Raw genomic sequence first — 21,007 nt, 5'->3', positions numbered from 1 at the left:
ATTTGTGGATCACCATGCATCCTAAACTGAAAAAGATCCTGGTGTGCTAGCTGCATGTGCAGATAACAGCACTTTAAAACCCCACTGACTGTGGAGAAAGCTGTAATAATACCATTCTTCCTCTGATGAAAAATGACCATTGAAAAGACATGAAAGGATTTGTATGGCGGCAAACTGAATGAAATGGCAATCATTGAGCACTCCTGATGAATATGCCAATCAATCTCATTCATATTCATTCCACTTTAAAACACACATAATACCCCACTGTCTCTGCTGATATCTGTCCTGAAAATAATAGTGATGAATAAAAATATAAACTCCGCCTGCCATGTTAAATTGTCACTCTTTAAACCGCATTTCCTATGGAAACTAAAGTAGTGGGAGGATATTCAGAGCTTAAAGCCTTAATCGCGAAGATGACCTGTAATTTCCAGTGTTCAGTCTTGAATCTGAACAGTCTTTTGCTCTGCCTCTTAGCTCTTCTGAGCAGCAGTCCTGTTGGATCAGCACAAAGGGAATGGAGAATCTGTTTGGACATCTACTTGTAAAATTGTTAATAATAGTAATAATAGGCAGGCAAAGAAGCATCACAAAACCTGAGACATCCTATTCAGCACAGAGCAGCAGCAGACATGGTATTATGTGGTTTTAAAGTCATCCTTGAGTTATATCCTTCTCTGCCATCCACACTCTGTTGTTCATTTAGTCAGGTTTGGGGCATTTATTGTTGGTGTTTTTGTACATGTACTATTCTCTATTTTTGTTGGCCCACACAGTCGGCCAACTATCAACAACAATTGCTCTGCCAGTGTATAGAGAAATATCTAACATGGTTTTTGTCATATTTTTCTATTGATGTACTCCATTTTGAGGTGCTTGTGTGAAGCCATAAAAGTGAACTGAAGAAGGGGCTACTGCTGAGAGACTAAAAAATGAGACAATCAGTGTCGGTTTTGTAGACAGCTATGAATTATGTGTTGGTCACTTCAGTTTGAAATACAGTTGGTTTTGGTTTCTTTTTTTATACAGTATGTTGCCAGTCGGCGGTTAGCGCAAATGCAGTGAACCCTTTGTTAGCCGCATTACTTTGTGCTGGCCCGTGGCCGTTTACCTTATCCTCCCATGGTCCCATGATCGTAAGTACAGAGGATTATAGCAGAGAGAGCATTGCTGCTTTGTGGAGGTTTGAATGTTAAGGCATCCACATGCTTCCCATCTGAAACAGTTCAGAACAGTTTGTGCATATATTATGACATTTTGTGACGTTTTTGTTCGTTTTGGTCTTCGGTGATTGGTAAATTGTAGGAGAAGTATTGGTAAATCACTTGAGAAATACTGCACCAAACATCTTAGTTAGGTGTAAAATTACACGACTAAGATCTCTTTGACAAAAACGTAAAAATGAATGAGTTATTCTTCTTGAGTTATTTTAGACTTTTGAGGAAGTGTATACTGGCTACAGCGTCTCAAGATGGACAAACGGTACTATTAACGCTTTGTTCTTGTTGTTCAAGCGAAGGTCTTTTAAAGGAGTATGCGAGCACACTCGTTGGGTTCTCGGCTAGGCGCCAACCGAACCGAAGCATGCGAAAGTCTTTAGTTTGAGAAAGTTTGCTAACAGAGCTGCATTATGTAGCCTACACACTTTGAAGAATGCATTTCCTTTGGCTCAGAAACACATTGTAGACAATATGAAAACTAAAGCCAGACATCTGATCAGTCTCTGAAGAAGCCTGAGGATAAGGGCAAATCAAACGAGTTTGAGAAGCCAAACAGAGAAGGCAAACAGAGGACCCACTGTCTGAGAAACAAAGACAACACCAAGCTAACCGCAGGGCCAGGCAAACTGTGCTGACTCCAGACTGTGCACTCTGCTTTGTCTTTATGTACAGTATGGTAATAGTATGCCAGTTCTGCTTCAGTATATGGGGAATAATAATGCATCATCATCACTCTTAAGCTGTTAGTGAGCACAAGGGGCCCTTTTTATTTCACAAATCATGAGTCCCATCATGCATGGCAAAGAGCTGTAATCCCACGTAGAACCAGAGAACGTAGAATTGAGAAAGGGAGAGATCCTAATTACAGCATGTAGAGAAACATGGTCGGTGCAGACTAGATACTAAACGAGCCATGGTGGATTGACATAGTGGAATTAGGGCACATACCTTTGTCTAAGATACCATAGCAAACCATAACTTATGTTTCTCACAGACAGATAAAAGCAGACAGACAGACAATGCTGACTGTTGATTAATTGTATGTGTGTTGAGTATTAGTCAGCCTCCTAACCACCAGGGCCTTAAGATGAGTCATGAAAGCTGTTTTCTTGTCAATTTAACCATGTTGAAATTGGTCTGGAAGAGTGTATATGAAGATCAAATGTAAATAAGGATCAGATTGTCACTTTCCGTCTCCACCGTAACCAAATACATCATTATCAAATTGAGCAACGTCACTCTGGTAACTAGGACAAGGTTGTTTAGACTTTAAGCTGAACAAAAATACATTCAACACAGATTTGTTTGACTTCTTACAGTACCAGATCAAATATTGCCTACATCAGCTCTTCTTTTATAATGAATTGTGTGGATTAAGCATGTCGGCAGACCTAAGGGTTCTTATCAAGAAGGAAAAAAGGAAATGAAACCACTCGAAGTATCACACACCAAAGGCAATCAGCGGGTCCAAATCCTCAAATAGAATTCAGCAGTGTCTGTTGCTTTGAGATAGAGGGAAGATATCAAAATGAATGTGAAAGATAAGGCGTGGAGCATCTCGATAAGGCATGCATGCCATCTGACCATCACAGTGCTGTGTGTTTATCTGTACTTTCCCTCGCCGGGCGCAGATTAAGCTCAGTCAGGACTCGGGCAGCCCTCTGTCATACTGATTTCCTATTGACATCTACCCTGGCAATGTGCTGTATGTTTGCTAAGGTAAAGATAGGGGATGTTTGCTTTGTTTACAGTGTTTTAAATCAAAGGGAATTAATGTAAATTAATGCATGTGTTTACCGTATAACTACTTGGGCTCTCGGTTGTTATCTGTGTGTTTGATGTTGTAAATACCCGCCCCTGCTTCCCTTAACCTGTTCCTTACAATGAATTCACTCATGATTTATTTTGCACCGGCTTTAAGTGAAGTGAAATAACAAACAACTGACTCTATATTTGGCCGTTTTCACACAGTTTTGAGCTACAGTTCAAATCGGTTAGAATAGTTTGATTATTTGTATTTTTTTTTCACTTGGTCCGGTTGGTTTCACATTTCTAAATGTCAAACAAACAAAAATTCCTAAACAAAACCACGTGCCCATGCAAGTCATTCGTTCTTTGGACAAAAATGTTCATGTTAAATCCATCTATGATTATTATAAAGATTCATTTTTCTTTCCCAATCTTCATATTACTTTTGCTTTGGTTTTCCAACATCATGCGGGAGGAAACAGCGCAATTGCCGCTCTAACTGCATAGTGAATATGCTATATTCAGTAGCCTATATTCCCGGTATAGCCCCCGTCTGCATTGGATGTGCTCCTAAATGCATCAACTCTCACAATGTTTCAAAGATATCAAATTATGCTCGCAGTCAACAAACTAATATGACTGCGCAACTCTGGTTCTTTTTTCCTGTGTTTGGTCTGGACTGCGTTCTCACCTGCAAAGAACCACACCACCACTATATGAATTGAATTGGACGGAGACCACCTTTTTTGAACAAACCACGGTGCTTTGTTTAGTGCGTAGACCAGTCCAAACGACCGAACTAGGGGGATAAACGCACCAGAGTTCGGAAAAAAACGCTCCAAACCAATTTGGTATGAAAGCCCCCTTAGTCGCTGTTCAGCCAGACACAGAAAAAAAACACTTGTGTTATTACACACTGTTACGCAATTAATGTGATCTATGCCCAAACGTTGCATGTATGGTTATTAGAATATTTCAAATATTCTTATCTTTCTCTGTCATATTTTGTCTGTTTCAGATTTCAGTATGGGAAGGGCTTGGTGATCTACCCAGAGATAGGGGACAAGCTGGACATTATCTGCCCAAAGGCAGACATGGGGCGGCCATATGAGTTTTACAAACTGTACCTGGTGAAGAAGGACCAGGCAGACCAGTGCAGCACGGTCATGGACCCCAATGTGTTGGTCAACTGCAATAAACCTGAGAAGGACATCAAATTCACCATCAAGTTTCAGGAGTTCAGTCCAAACTACATGGGCCTGGAGTTCAAAAAGAACATCAACTACTTCATCACATGTGAGTATCTGGCATTTTACCTTACTGGTTTATCTTATTTTACACCATCTATAAACATTTTATTTATGCTTACAAATTACAACACAATTGTTCATGGATTGTTCATAGTTTAAAGGGATAGTTCGGGATTTTTGAAATGAGGCTATTTATCTACTTCCCCAGAGTCCGATGAACTTGTGGATACCATTTTTATGACTGAGTGCAGTTTGAAGTAAGGTGCTAACTAGTGCTAATGCAATTGCTAACTAGAGTTAGTGCAATGACTGGATGTCTATGGGTATCCATGTTAGCAGATACCCATAGACTTCCAGTCATTGCGCTAATGCTAGCTAGCATTGGCTCACAAAACTATCTCTAACTTCCTTCATAGTAGACACATAAAACTCTGACACTGGGGAAGAAGATAAGGGTCATCCTTGCCAAAATCCCGAAGTATCCCTTTAATACAGTCCTGACATGGAATACAAACGATTCAAAAGGCACTTAAATGCAATGAGGCTTTTCCTTAATCTACAATTTAGAAATGGGTATTGCAGTGCTGCGATAAAATCAAACAGTTGTATTTTCCATGGGCTTAACGTTCCGTAGTATGCAACATATAGAAGAGGTACTGTACTTACTTGTGCCTTTTACTTGGAATTAAAGCTTCTAAAATATTTGCTGTGGAGCATGTAACTTTCTGAAAGAGACCTGTCTAGTACCACTGAATTGATTATCCTGCTGAGCCTAAAATCATTACAGCTCACATTAACCTCCCTCGGCCCCCCATAAACATTTTCTTAAGGTTGTCTGAATATAATGTATGTTGAATAAAAGCCTTATCAAGTAGTCCTTGGTCAGGAATGCCTCAGCAGCCTTGATATCTTTTTGACCCATTGTGTTTAAGTGCAGCCACTACTAGCCTAGCTCTCCCTGCTCAGTGCGACTCTAAACGCAGTGGCGTTTCTGAGTTTTCTGAGGCAAAATCGTTTCTGTCAGATCCGGTCAGTTGCAATATCACTAAAACTCAGTGGCAGAGGGGTCAGCTCCAGTCAAGCAGGCCTGATTTGTTCTGTTACACATCGCTGAGCCGAGCCCATTGGCTCTGACATCCTAACACCAGCACATAATCGACTTCAACTGACTCCACAGGCCCAAGGCTGCTTTTCTTTAACCCTCTAATCCACATGGTATGTCTTTAGATAATCACTGGTGGCTGGCTGGGGAAGGTACTCTGCTATTGTCCTATCCTCTCAGAGATCTAGCATTAGAACATCAATGACACCATAATGTCCAGTCTCACTAATGTCTTCCAACCCAACGTGAATGACCCATCAAAACATTCTGAATGACTGGTGAAGAATGAACAAAAAGAAAAGGCTTGCAGTTTTGATGCTTCCCTGTGAGGAAAGCAAACATATTGCATATTTGCCACAAACCGATTACATTTTCGACTATCCTTGAAAGTAGTCAGTATATTTTCCTCATGTTCTTTAGTCTTGTTCCAAAAGAACGATTTATGTGGTTTCATGACTAAATGGGACACATTTATCAAAACGTGTGCACACTGAAGGTGTAAGAGATGGCCCAGCCACACATGTACAGTATGTTGGATCAGGTATGCAGTATCTTTTTGACATCCATTTGATAAACAGTGCCTCTTTTATTGTTTAAACTCCCTTGATATAGGGGAAATGAGCTCAAGTGCTTGTTTAATTACTGAACTCTGTAGCTTTCTGAGTAGTGATGGATTAGTGATGAAGACGAGAGGCGAGGCAGAGTGCACTCCACACTGCTGATTCAATTGTTTCCTTGTAAATCAAAGTATGGTTTAATAAAACGTAGGATGTCTATTGCCAAGAGTGCTGCTGTCAGTGTGAGTCTCTCTGAGGTCTTACTGACTTTGTGTCTTTGATGATCTGATTAATAGTGGTCAACTTCTACGTTTTGAACACCTTCCTAATATTGAGTTGCTCACCCCCCCCCCCCCCCCCCCCTTGGGTGGTGGACACTTTTGAGCGTGAAAATCCCAGCAGCGTTGCAGTTCTTGACACAAACCTCCTACTACCATACCACATTCAAATGCACTTAAATATTTAGTTTTACCCACTCACCCTCTGAATGGCACACATACACAATCCAAGTCTCAATTGTCTCAAGCCTTAACAATCCTTCTTTAACCAGTCTCCTCCCCTTAATCTACACTGATTGAAGTGGATTTTACAAGTGATATCAATAAGAAATCATAGCTTTCACCTGGATTCACCTGGTCAGTCTATATCATGGAAAGATCAGGTGTCCTTAATGTTTTGTACACTCAGTGTATGTCAGACACAGACATTAAATAAAATATATATGTTCGTAAGCTATTGACAATATAATCTATTGTACAATATGTCCATATTAGAACATATGTAATTCGTTTACTTGTTGGTGTATTGAAATCTCATTTTCAGAAAATTGGCAGAGATCCTAGGGGTTACATTTAGAGTGTACCAAGGGCGTATAAAAGCTGTTTTATGGGTCCAAGTAGTTTTTATGACATTAGGGAAAATAAAGTGCCTCAAAGAGTTTTCCTGTTGAGGTCAGATCTTTGTTTCCTTTGACTCAAAACAACTGACCATGAACATTCCTCAGACAGTACAGATTAATCATACACTATTTTCAATTGGTATGCCAAATTGTCTCAATCTAACTCTGTGATAACAATTTTTCTATTAGGTATCACTCGACTGATAAGATTAAACTTCCCTGGCACTATAATATTGTCTCGAGGCAATGGGACACTGCTGGTCCAGCTTTGTGTGCACTTTAACTCTCTCTCTCTCTCTCAGAATAACTGTTGCTTTATGACAAACTGTACTTCTTTTACTGATCTGTGGCAGAGTAGCCGTAATGCTTCATCAAAGATTTGTATACTGCTCTGTAAACATCATCAGACCAGAGATAATGCCTCTAATTAGCTCCAGTGATTGGTGGAGAATACAGTACACAGAGAAGGCTAGCATTAACTTTTTAACTCCCTCTCTCTTCTAAGAATAAAAATATATGCCCTGGCATACAGGGCCGGCATTATGGGTGGGCCTTAGGGGGCTTGGCCCGCCCTACCTCCTTGCCCATCCAAGTAAAATATAGAAATATATTTATAATTTATTTATATCAGAGACGCATGCCGACAGACAGACACATCAATCTCAGATAAAGCCTCCGAGCGAGCGAAACAATGCCCCTCTGTCTCTGTATGTGTAGCCCATGTATCTGATGCCATACTCTTTTTGACCAGACAGCATCAGATACATGGGCTACATATAGTAAGACAGAGTGGCGCTGTTGCGCTCGCTCCGATGCTTTCTCCGGTGAGATAGTTTAAGCAGAGAGGAAGAGATGAAGCGAAAGGGGCTCACTCTTGCCAAAATCTGTCCAGAATATTCCCAGTGCGTTTCTATGGGCTTACTATGCAGACCTAAACTTGTCACCTGCATTCTCACCTTTGTGACAACGACTCCTATTGTTAGGGCGGAGACATGAGCATCTCGTCATTATATACAGATCTCTGGTTTCAAGCAGTCTCTTGCGAATTGGAAAGGAAAGTTGGCGGATGCACAGTGCACTGTTCAGATGCTGGCTTCACCTAAAATAAATGTATGTTTTGCCAATAATATATCATTACTCCTAACAAAAAAAATCTAAGTACTTCACCAGAGAGCATGACTTAGCCACAGAGGATCACTAGCTTCTTTAAAAAATTTGCTGTGGATTGTTTCAAATAACAAATGCATAGAGCTACAGTGCCTTCAGAAAGTATTCACACCCTTTGACTTTTTCAACATTTTGTTGTGTTAGACTGAATTTAAAATGGATTTAAGTGAGGTTTTCAGCCATTCCCAAACCTGCGACCAAAAACAAGCTACACACAGTATGGGCAGTACCAAAACAAGTAATCTAATATATTTAACATTCTATTGGTTGCAATAATTCTGTATAATAATTAAAATGTAAAAACATTTTGTGTATCAGTTCATAAACCATGTGCCATGGAAATGGTACATCGGAAATCTCCTCCAAACTGTATGGTGCAGCTATACATTTTTTGGTCCTTAAATTAAACTGGTATACTTTTTTATTTATCGCAATTTTAATGCATGGCCGACAGACAAGTTCCTTACCTTCTCCCCTTTCCACTTGCCTCCTCCATTTTTGCAGTAATGATGCAATCAGTTGGTTATAATTTTGGTTAGAGCAGACATTTCTATATATATTTGTTTACTGCATGTCTGGCATACCAGTCCTATTTTTTTATATAACGTTTATTTTTATTTTTATCAATTAGTATATTTCAGTTTAACCATAATTTTTTTTCTAATATTTGTTCTGTCTTTTCTGGTGGATTAAATTGAAATTGCAACCAGCTTTCTATGGCTTGTTTTAAAAAATAGCAATATTTTGGAGATTTCATTTTCAAATAACCGAAAGTGAGAGGTTGTACTAATCTGCTAGAGAACCAGTTCGGATTTAAATCTAGTTTATGTGTGACTGAAGCCTTTAGTGAGAGGTCCAATGCTTTAATATTTAATCATTTCTGCTCTCTGAATTACATTTTACATTTTAGTCATTTAGCAGACGCTCTTATCCAGAGCGACTTACAGTAGTGAATGCATACATTTCATACTTTTTTTTTCCGTTCCCCCGAATTCATATTAAAGTCATAATGCCAGAGAAGCCGGTGTTTGAAGGAAATGTCTTGGGCCAGCAAACCGTGCCAATATTAGAGGTCGACCGATTAATCGGAATGGCCAATTAATTAGGGACGATTTCAAGTTTTCATAACAATCGGTAATCAGTATTTTTGGCCACCGATTTGCCGATTTAATTTTTTTTTATATATATATATATATATATTTTTTTTATTATATATTTTGTTTACACCTTTATTTAACTAGGCAAGTCAGATTAAGAACACATTCTTATTTTCAATGACGGCCTAGGAACGGGGGTTAACTGCCTTGTTCAGGGGGGATTCGGGGATTCATTTTTGCAACCTTCCGGTTACTAGTCCATCGCTCTAACCACCTGCCTTACATTGCACTCCACAAGGAGCCTGCATGGCAGGCTGACTACCTGTTACGTGAGGGCAGCAAGAATCCAAGGTAAGTTGCTAGCTAGCATTAAACTTATAAAAAACAATCAATCTTAACATAATCACTAGTTAACTACACCTGGTTGATGATATTACTAGTTTATCTAACGTGTCCTGCGTTGCATATAATCGATGCGGTGCCTGTTAATTTCTCTTCGAATCACAGCCTTCCCGGCTTTCGGTTTTTCCCTCTGTTTACAGACAGGCAGATTCCCGATCGGAATATTATCGCTTTTCTACGAGATAAATTGCATAAAAATTGATTTTAAACAGCGGTTGACATGCTTCGAAGTACGGTAATGGAATATTTAGAATTTTTTTGTCACGTTATGCGCTATGCGCAAGACCGTGATTTACCATTCTGATAGTGTCTATAACATAATGTCCTAGGTGTGTCATCTGATGAAGATCATCAAAGGTTAGTGCTGCATTTAGCTGTGGTTTGGGTTTTTGTGACATTATATGCGAGCTTGAAAAATGGGTGTCTGATTATTTCTGGCTGGGTACTCTGCTGACATAATCTAATGTTTTGCTTTCGTTGTAAAGCCTTTTTGAAATCGGACAGTGTGGTTAGATTAACGAGAGTCTTGTCTTTAAATAGCTGTAAAATAGTCATATGTTTGAGAAATTGAAGTAATAGCATTTCAAACGTTTTGAAAATCGCGCCACAGGATTAGACTGGCTGTTACGTAGGTGGGACGATTTGGTGCCACCTAGCCCATAGAGGTTAAAATCAATACACAGGTATATATTTTTAAACCTGCATATTTAGTTAATATTGCCTGCTAACATGAATTTGTGTCACTTCTCTTGCGTTCCGTGCAAGCAGTCAGGGTATATACAGCAGTTTGGGCTGCCTGGCTCATTGCGAACTGTGTGAAGTCCATTTATTCCTAACAAAGGCCGTAATTAATTTGCCAGAATTGTACATAATTATGACATAACATGGAAGGTTGTGCAATGTAACAGGAATATTTAGACTTAGGGATGCCACCCGTTAGATAAAATACGGAACGTTTCCGTATTTCACTGAAATAATAAACTTTTCGTTTTCGATATGATAGTTTCAGGATTCGACCATATTAATGACCAAAGGCTCGTATTTCTGTGTGTTATTATGTTATAATTAAGTCTATGATTTGATATTTGATAGAGCAGTCTGACTGAGCGATGGTAGGCATTAGCAGGCTCGTAAGCATTCATTCAAACAGCACCTTCATGCGTTTTTCCAGCAGCTCTTCACAATTCTTCAAGCATTGCGCTGTTTATGACTTCAAGCCTATCATCCCCCGAGATTAGGCTGGTGTAACCCATGTGAAATGGCTAGCTAGTTAGCGGGTGCGTGCTAATAGCGTTTCAAACATCACTCGCTCTGAGACTTGGGAGTGGTTGTTCCCCTTGCTCTACATGGGTAACGCTGCTTCAAGGGTGGCTGTTGTCGATGTGTTCCTGGTTCGAGCCCAGGTAGGAGAGAGAAGAGGGACGGAAGCTATGCTGTTACACTGGCAATACTAAAGTGCCTATAAGAACATCCAATAGTCAAAGGTATATGAAATACAAATCGTATAGAGAGAAATAGTCCTATAATAACTACAACCTAAAACTTCTTACCTGGGAATATTGAAGACTCATGTTAAAAGGAACCACCAGCTTTCATATGTTCTCATGTTCTGAGCAAGGAACTTAAACGTTAGCTTTTTTACATGGCACATATTGCACTTTTACTTTCTTCTCCAACACTTTGTTTTTGCATTATTTAAACCAAATTGAACATGTTTCATTATTTATTTGAGGCTAAATTGATAGTATTTATGTATTGTATTAAGTTAAAATAAGTGTTCATTTGGTATTGTTGTAATTGTCATTATTACAAATTAATGAAAACAATCGACCGATTAATCGGTATCGGGTTTTTTGCCCCTCCAATAATCGGTACCGGTGTTGAAAAATCATAATCGGTCGACCTCTAGCCAATATATCCTCCATTGTCCTTTCCAAGGTAGCCAAATTAGACAAGATGTTGCTAACTTTCTATAAAAATGTATTGTAGTGAGATAATTTATTTCTTTCGGGGTATGAATACAGAGAATGTTCACGTCACCGTCTGACTATTTTATTGGTAAAATACACGGTAATGTAAAAGTATATCATTTCTTAATTGTCTTTTGTTTGGAGTGCTCCATGTGAACAATGAGCATGTATCTGGTGTATCTGTTCTGATAATGTTGAGGGAGAGCTGCGTGTGAGCATGCATAGAAGTACCTGACCTGCTGCGTGCAAATGTAGGAAAATGCCCTTCTGGGGATGTCTGATTTCTGTTTGTCTTAACTCACCACATCCACCACTTATAACCTGAGCTACTCAGTCATTTTTCTTCACCTCACACAGTAGCCTAAGTCAATGGAGTCTGTTTTTTAACATCCATTGCGAATTATAATAGTTCCTCACCGGCCTTGATAATCACCAAGCCTCAGTGTGAAAGAGCAAAACATCATGATCTGATGATCCCATATATCCAGTGGAAATGCCATGAAATAAAGTACCTGCCATTTTTTCCCTTGCTCAAAAATAGTTATCTGTCTTGAGCTCACTGGAGCTGGAAACTGAGGGCCGTAATAGGCTAGTTGATACAATGTTACAAGTTCGCTAGCTACAGCTTTGGGCCACACCCAGTTGATTGATTTGATACAATGTTGCACTTTACTAGTGATAGCTCAAATCAAGACAGATTAAAAGGGAGGCAGACAGGCAGAGAAGAGAGATGAATGTGATTGAAAGTACCTGAATGTATCAGGATATCTTCTGTTTTTAATTGTTGGCTTTAGACCTACAGTGCATTCGGAAAGTATTCAGACCCCTTCCCCTTTTCTACATTTTGTAAAGTTACAGCCTTATTCTAAAATGGATTAAATAAAAAAATCCTCATCAATCTACACACAATACCCCATAATGACAAAGCGAAAACAGGTTCTTAGAAATGTTTGCAAACATAAGTCTTATTTCTATAATTTTTCAGACCCTTTGCTATGAGACTCGAAATTGAGCTCAGGTGCATCCTGTTTCCATTAATCATCCTTGATGTTTATACAACTTGATTGGAATCCACCTGTGGTAAATTAAATTGATTGGACATGATTTGGAAAAGCACACACCTATCTAGATAAGGTCCCACAGTTGACAGTGCATGTCAGCGCAAGAACCAAGCCATGAGGTTGAAGGAATTGTCAATAGAGCTTCGAGACAGGATTGTGTTGAGGCACAGATCTGGGGAAGGGTACCAAAACATTTCTGCAGCATTGAAGGTCCCAAAGAACACAGTGGACACATTGGTTCCAAGTTTGTAACCACCAAGACTCTTCCTAGACCTGGCCGCCCGGCCAAACTGAGTAAACGTGGAAGAAGGGCCTTGGTCAGGGAGGTGACCAAGAACCTGATTGTCACTCTGATAGAGCTCTAGAGTTCCTTTGTGGAGATGGGAGAAGCTTCCAGATGGACAACCATCTCTGCAGCACTCCACCAATCAGACCTTTACGGTAGAGTGGTCAGATGGAAGCCACTCCTCAGTACAAGGCACATGACAGCATGCTCGGAGTTTGCCAAAAGGCACCTAAAGACTCTCAGACCATGAGAAACAAGATTCTCTGGTCTGATGAAACCAAGACTGAACTCTTTGGCCTGAATGCCAAGGTCACTCTGGAGGAAACCTGGCATCATCCCTACGGTGAAGCATGGTGGTGGCAGCATCATGCTGTGGGGATGTTTTTCAGCGACAGGGACTGGGAGACTAGTCAGGCTCTAGGGAGAGATGAACAGAGCAAAGTACAGAGAGTTCCTTGATGAAAACCTGCTCCAGAGCACTCAGGACCTCAGACTGGGGCAAATGTTCACCTTCCCACAGGACAACAACCCTAAGCACACAGCCAAGACAACACAGGTGTGGCTTCAGGACAAGTCTCTGAATGTTGTTGAGTGGCCCAGCCAGTGCCCTTTCTTGAACCCAGTGGAACATCTCTGGAGAGACCTGAAAATAGCTGTGCAGCAAAGCTACCCAACCAACTAGACAGAGCTTGAGAGGATGATTTTTTTAAACCTTTATTTAGTTAGAACAAATTCTTATTTTCAATGACAGCCTAGGAACAGTGGGTAGTTAACCTGCCTTGTTCAGGGGCAGAACGACAGATTTGTTTTACCTTCTCAGCTCGGGGATTCGATCTTCCAACCTTTCGGTTACAAGTCCAACACTCTAACCACTAGGCTACCTGCTCTGCTATCTACAGAGAAGAATGGGAGAAACTCCCCAAATACAGGTGTGCCAAGCTTGTAGCGTCATACCCAAGAAGACTCGCGGCTGTAATCGCTGCCAAAGGTGATTCAACAAAGTTCTGAGTAAAGGGTCTGAATACTTATGTAAACGTGATATTTCAGTTTTTATTATGAATTAAAAAACTGTTTTTGCTTTGTCATTATGGGTTATTGTGTGTAGATTGGTCAGGTGGGAAAAAACTATGTAATTACTTTAGAATAAGGCTGTAACATAACAAAATGTGTAAAAAGTCAAGGGGTCTGAATACTTTCCGAATGTACTGTATGTATTTTACTTAGCCTATAGGCCAATGCATCATCAACTATCTCGGAGTTCCATGCGCTCATTTCTTTAGCTGCCAATGGATCACAGTTTATCAGTGTACATATGGCAGAGGCTGGTGCTCTCCTTTAGTTGGATTTTTACTTTTAGATTTTTATCATTTTAGTTCAGATTTTTATGATTAAACGCCTGACAATGATTTTGAAAAACAAAAAAACTTTATTCATGAAATGAAACAGTTCCACGAAAATGCACATATGAAACTACCTGGCATGCAGATCAGTATAAATTGATTAATTGTAAGCTTCCCCAAACTTGAAACGCACACGCCGCTTATGGTCTTTACTGTAACACCCTTTCAAAAAATGTCCCGTGTAAAAAAACAAAACATGCCCGCGTATGGAAATCAAATGCCCATCCAACTGATTCGTTGGCATAGTTCCCTCATGTTTACACTGACATAGAGAGGATTATCTTTGTTGACTGTATGCACACTGGTATAGTTCGTGCACATGTTGTGTGTTGGGAGTCAGTTCTCGCGCTGGCTGCACTGCATAGTTCAGCCCCATAATAAACAGAGTGACTGTGGTGGCCTGTGCTGGTCACCTACGCTCTCCCCCTGTGGTGTGGGTCTTTTCCCATGTGCCCCTGTGCAGAGGGTCATCGAGTCTCAGCAGGAGGGGTGTCAGTAATAACCCACTGATGTCAACTCCAACCTGACCACCATTTGGCAGCAGGGCCACAGAACTGCAGGAGAAAGAAACAGACATACTGGAGTGATTATACTCCCAGAGAAGAAAACAATCCTCCAAACAAAAATCCATCTTAGCATGGAGTTCTTCCATGCTATTTATCTTGTTCTCTTTTCAGAAGACAACATATCCCCTGCTATGAATGATGTGTATGTCTATGTACAGTAGGTTATTTGTTGGGAGAGGGATAATTTTTTTAGCCTGCACTAAATCAGTCTGGCTGTGTTGTCAGCTGCACACTGATTCCCTGAAACCCGCCATGCCTGATGGTGACGCATTTTGACAGCTGCCACTCCAGTTGGGACGGGGGATCAGGGATTTTTGTCTGTATGTGTGTGGGGGGGGGGGGGGGTTGGGGGGGCTTGATCACATACAGTATGTAAGTCTGCATGCGTATGTGTTTTTTTTGTCCATGTGTGTGTTCATACGTGCGTGTGTCTGTGTGTGTTGGGTGGGCTGTTGGCAGGAAATGGACATAATCCACTAAATGTCTCTGGAAACTGAGCTGATTGGCACCACAGCCTGAATTTCCATCCAGTGTATTGCAGGAGCAGACGAGGACATTTGTGCAAGAAAAGCTGAGTAAGGAGATGCTACAAGATGATATAAACAATACATTTTATTTTTTAACTTTACTGCCCTATAAAGGCAAAACACAGTAACTATGTAATTATTGTTACTGCAAAATCTGAATTCGAAGTCTTTTTCCATCTAGACAGACAGTCATTTCTGATATTCCATGATATATTTTGATCAACTGGCTCATTCTTGTCTCAGGAAACTAAATACCACACTAATCAGATTACAACAGATCAAAGATTTTCCTTTGTAGGGCAGTGTAGTAAACATACATTTTACATTACATTTGAGTAATTTAGCAGACGTTCTAATCCAGTGCGATTTAAAGGGCATTCATCGTAAAATAGCTAGGTGAGACAATCAAACATCAGTCATAGTAAGTACATTTATTCTCAAAGTAGCTAGCCAACAAAGTCAGTGCTGGTAAGAAAAGATAACACACCATGTGTAAGTTCAATAAAGGCAAATGTTTTTCATGAGAGGTATTGTGGAAGAAATACATGAAGATTTTCAAAGAATGATAGATTTGAACAAATTACATGAAATAATGAGTACCATTTCAAGCAAACAAACTGTTTTAATGTTTTTCAGCATTCAAATGTGACTAGTTGTCCCATTATGTCTCCCGAGTCATTTGATCTGGCCCATGCTGTTACAGCAAAACACAACAAAGCCTTTGCAGGCAGCGTCTTTCAGGAGGTGTTGCTTCCATGGCTCTCCCACACCATGTGTAGTGCATTTGCTTCTCCCATAATCTCCCTCTGCTCGATTCAGCTCATAAAGCACTGCGTCTGCAGAATTCACTGTAGCTTTGAAAATCTTCAATCCTGGGCCCGATAACAATTAAACTCTTTCATCGTGTTCCGCTAGCATCATTTCTCACTGACATAACTTCTCTAAAATGTTACAGTGGGAACCTTGATTATAGGACTCGCAACATTGGAATGCATTACACAAAAATTACACTTCAAGCGGAACATCACTGATGCATAGTCATTGGTTCAACACGCTGACTAGTCAAATCTTACTTGTGTATCCAGTTAACTGGTCTCTGTTACTGGTCAAGGTCGCTAACTGAGCTTGACTGAAAAGCCTTCCTCTAGTAATTCAAACGGATGTGAAACACAAACACAGCCAAACAGCTGCTCAGGCATTACTCCATCTTTATGACCGACTACACCGATCTGTCCGATCGTATATTCCCCATGTTCCCTCTCTTCTATTGTCCTGATTCCTCTTGATTTTTCTCTGCTACCTTCCATGCCCGGCGTTAACCGCCTCTGGAGGTCTCCTTCATATCAGGTTAATCAGGAAGCAGGCAGAGAGCTGCAGGAGCCTTGTCACTGAGGAGGATGGAATCACAGTGTAATTGGGCCAGATATAGCAACGTTCCCCCCTGAGCACAGTGGATGCAGGAGGGGAATGGGGAGATTTGTCATGGAGGCTCCCTCGGACAGCTGACTCTCTAATCTTCAGCACAGCCCCAGGAATGATGTCATCTGCCGCGCTCCATCTTACCTTTTGACACACCATGGCATCTCCATCGTCTACGAGTCGGTTTAAGACCTTCCAATTAGTCTCTCATTGCACACGAGTCGAGATGCACCAGGAGAGAAACAACTGGGCCAGTATTCATATGCGTACAGTGCGGACTGAAGGCCATGGAAGAATATGCAGAATATGTTTATTTTGTGAAACTTGTGGTTATGTGTCAGGTCACATGCAGTGTAGTAACCGTGATTTGGCTCATAATGAATCTGGCGTCAAATGAATTGGCTTTGCTTTTAATTTTTTAAAGCGTAAATCTGGAAAGTAACATGCCTGAGCATAAAGAAAAATAAAAAAGGGTCTGGTATTGTCTAAGAGAAGATAATGTGAAAAACATGATCCTGGAAACTTTAGTGTCATCCTCTCTAGAGAAGTATTACAAATCTGGAACAGACTGAAAAATGAAGATCAGGAAATGTACAGTTGAAAGGTTCTCTTTTTATCACTAGTTAAACTGGTCCCTGGATACCCCTAATGGTTTGTTTCATCAGGAATAGGTCCACATTTTCAATTGAGAAGGCATAATGAAAAATGTAAGGCCTATCAAGTTTATTGTGTTGCACATATCACAACAATGGCGCTGGAGTGTAGAACCTTTGCTCATGGCTTAGTTATCTAGGGCAGCATTTCCGCTGCACTACACAGCTGATTCAAATAATCAAAGCTTGATGATGAGTTGATTATTTAAATCAGCTGTGTAGTTTGGGAAACGCTAATCTAGGGCCTGGTTTATTCTAAAAGAGCCTCTGATTATTTATTGATAGTCGTCGCTGGCCTAGACTGCACCTTGAGGGTGAGATCGGAGCCCTTCCGGAGCTGACTACAATGCATAAGGAAGTTGAATAGCCGGTCACTTTGGAATAAAGAAGATATGATTCTGATTTTGAGGACATATCCCTGGCTTTGATGTACCGCAGTGCAGCCACAGCTTTTGAAGCCGGCCTGAGCAAACATTTTTCATATGCCACAGATGAAAAATGATAATTACCAGGTTCATTTTTTGTTTCGTAGTGGCTGCCGTGTCAGAGGGATCACGTTTCCCTGAGGTGGGGACCAAGGGGCTTTCCACAGTGGTCGCTAGTATAGTGTGAAGAACATCCTATTCAGAGGTTTATTCAAATTATGTGAGGTGGTGACTAAACTCCTAAATCTCTGTGTGACCCACAGTGTCAAAGGCTTGAGTTATTGACTGAAGCAGTGTGTGGTGAATAAACTGAAAATAGAAATCAGTTGTAGAGGAGTCTGTGACATGAAACGCCTTAATGTAAAGGAGTCAGTTGTCCCATAAAAGGTAGTGTGAAAACGTTTAAAAGTGTGTTATATAGTAATGTACTGTATATCTACTGTATCTGCATTTTCTGGTTTTTGTAGACTTGTTTACTGCCTTGATGTGAACGTAATGAGCGCTTAGGTTACAAGAAGCATATTAATTGTTCGCTCTGCAGACAACACATTTAATCGCAGGCTTTGGAGTTCCAACAAAGCATATGCTTTAAATTTTTTATCTAATTAACTAGGGGCTGTCGAGATCGTAGGCAAAGCTTTCCTTTTGTTTCTTGGTAAATATCCAATCTTAGCTCATTTTATTTTAAGTTTTTATTAACTTCTTACAAAGGGCCCAATCAGCAAGCTACTTTCAATATGATTTACTAGTCTGTATATTAGTTCACAGAGGATTAAATACTGTTTTAGATAAATACTTTTAATCTCTTCTCACCTTTCTCTTTTGTAGGGGTGGAAATGAGCATGAACTTGTGTAACTTTTTTATGAGATTCCTGTGGGGAGCTGTGGAGATGATTAAAGTTGGCCTTTGCCTCCTCAGAATGTAGCTGTTTTTTCAGTCATTGGTCAGCCTCTGCTTATTCAAACACTGAACCATCTGAGTCCCCACATGGATCAGATCCTCCACCTGTTGCCATAGCAATATCCCTAAGGTAGTCACCTTGACCTTTGGGGGCCATAGAGTGAGGCATGATGGGATGTAGTGATGTGTTATGTAGGGTAATGAGTACGCTCCCTGTGCGTACAGCAGAAACTAAGACTAATTTAACACCAATTAATGCTTTCAGGGACTTTCTCACATCCCTGAGGAGGGATTGTAGTTAAGTTGATGCTCTTTCAGAAATCTCGCAGTGTAAGATCAAGCTTGCAGTTCCAACGAACTGTCCTACAATCCTGGATCATGATTTTTTGCCATTTAAATAAAATTACTTGGTCTTAGAACACGCTCCACCATTGTAAATGGTAGGTTACACTGCACTATTTTGGAATAATCTAATTTTGAATAATAGTGGACTTTTTAATTAGACATTTGAAAATGATTGCAGAAGTTGTGTTCACTTATACACTGAGTGTACAAAACATAAATGACATAGATTGACTAGGTGAAGCGACAGTATGATCCTTTATCGATGTCACTTGTTAAATCCACTTCAATCAGTGTAGATGAAGGGGAAGAGACAGGTTAAATAAGGATTGTTAGGCCTTGAGACAATTGAGACATGGATTGTGTATGTGTACCTTTCAGAGGGTGAATGGGCAAGACAAAATATTTACGTGCCTTTTGAATGGGGTATGGTAGTAGATGCCAGGCGCCCCGGTTTGTGTCAAGAACTGCAACGCTGCTGGCTTTTTCACACTCAAGTTTCCCGTGTGTCAAGAATGGTCCACCACCCAAAGGACGTCGAGCCAACTTGACACAACTGTGTGAAGCATTGGAGTCAACATGGGCCAGAATCCCTGTGGAATACTTTCGACACCTTGTAGAGTCCATGCCACTATGAATTGATGCTGTTCTGAGAGCAAAAGCGGTGCAACTCAATATTAGGAAGGTGTTTTTAATTTGTTGTACACTCAGTGTATATCATTAAAATAAATGAGAGATATCATAATCAGACCAGAGAAAATTGTTGCTGCCAATGGGATTTCTAGCTGGATGTGAAAGCCCTCTTTTGTAAACCATCCATCTTAGTCCTGGCCAAAGGATCGGTAGTTGTGGAAATTATTTCTTGTGGTAGGGTTTCATAAGTCACTGTTGACTTTAACCATGCCTCAATCGATAGAATCAGAAGGGCACAATGAAAAGGTCGGTGTTGGTACTGTCAAATCCATCATAGACAGGGAGTGCAGTGAGGAAAACAGGGCACGCCCCAATCTACTGCCATTTGTCTTGGCTGAGACATCAGAGACCGGGAGGAAGGTTTGTTGGGAGGATGTTTTTCCTCCACAATATTGTTGCTCTATAATAAATACATGTGCTAATATGGAATTTGCTAGTCGCTCTGATTTTTTTTATTTCCAACGCCTCTCCACAGGCCCTTTGTCACGTCCTGACCAGTAAAAGGGGTTATTTGTTATTGTAGTTTGGTCAGGGCGTGGCAGGGGGTGTTTGTTTTGTGTGTTTTGGTGTTTTTGGTTTATGTTCTATGTTTTCTATTTCTATGTGGGTTTTCTAGTTTTTCTATTTCTATGTTAGTTTTGGGAACGACCTCCAATTAGAAGCAGCTGGTTGTCGTTGCTTCTAATTGGAGGCCATATTTAAGTGGGTTTATTTTCTCTTGTGTTTGTGGGTGGTTGTTCCATGTATAGTCTATGTACCTTACAGGACTGGTTTTTCGTCATGCTTTTGTTCAGTGTTCATTTCTTTAATAAATCAAGAAGATGATTCACATCCCCGCTGCAGTTTGGTCCGATCATTACGACGCTTATGACACCCTTACAAATATTCCTGTTGTCTACCTTTCTCATATCTGAGATAAAGCTGTAAGCAAACACAGTGGGCATTCTGCCTTTCATCCTATTAAGCTGTTTATAGGAATTGTTTAAGATTAGAAAAATGTTGCTGAAATATGACAAATGACATGCTTCTTGGAGCCATGATTTGGTTTCTATGTCAATGATATGAGTAAAAAAATGTATGTTGATATCATATGAGTCCCTTATGGAACAATAATTCAAAGTGTTTAATATCCCTGTAGAGTAGATGACAGCATGTCCTTGGACAACAGATTTGTGAGATACAGTGCCAGTCAAACGTTTGGACACACCTACTCATTCAAGGGTTTTTCTTTATTTTTACTATTTTCTATATTGTAGAATAATAGCGAAGAAATAAACTATGAAATAACACATATGCAATCATGTAGAACCAAAAAAGTG

The 21,007-nt window shown here is 40.2% G+C and overlaps 1 protein-coding gene across 1 annotated transcript in view; it reads left to right on the top strand.

Annotated features, from left to right (window-relative positions):
* The window catches only part of LOC115154545 (ephrin-B1), a 76,346-nt gene that overhangs the window by 33,895 nt on the left and 21,444 nt on the right, over nt 1–21,007 (top strand). The window contains exon 2 of the mRNA XM_029700854.1: nt 3,991–4,268. Within this exon, the coding sequence (XP_029556714.1) occupies nt 3,991–4,268 (278 nt within the window). The remainder of the gene's footprint in view (nt 1–3,990; nt 4,269–21,007) is intronic.

This window comes from Salmo trutta, chromosome 19, assembly GCF_901001165.1.
Source record: "Salmo trutta chromosome 19, fSalTru1.1, whole genome shotgun sequence".
NCBI classification, from domain to species: Eukaryota; Metazoa; Chordata; class Actinopteri; order Salmoniformes; family Salmonidae; genus Salmo; species Salmo trutta.
The sequence above is the reverse complement of the archived record's forward strand: the minus strand, read 5'-3'. Positions and strand labels throughout refer to the sequence as shown.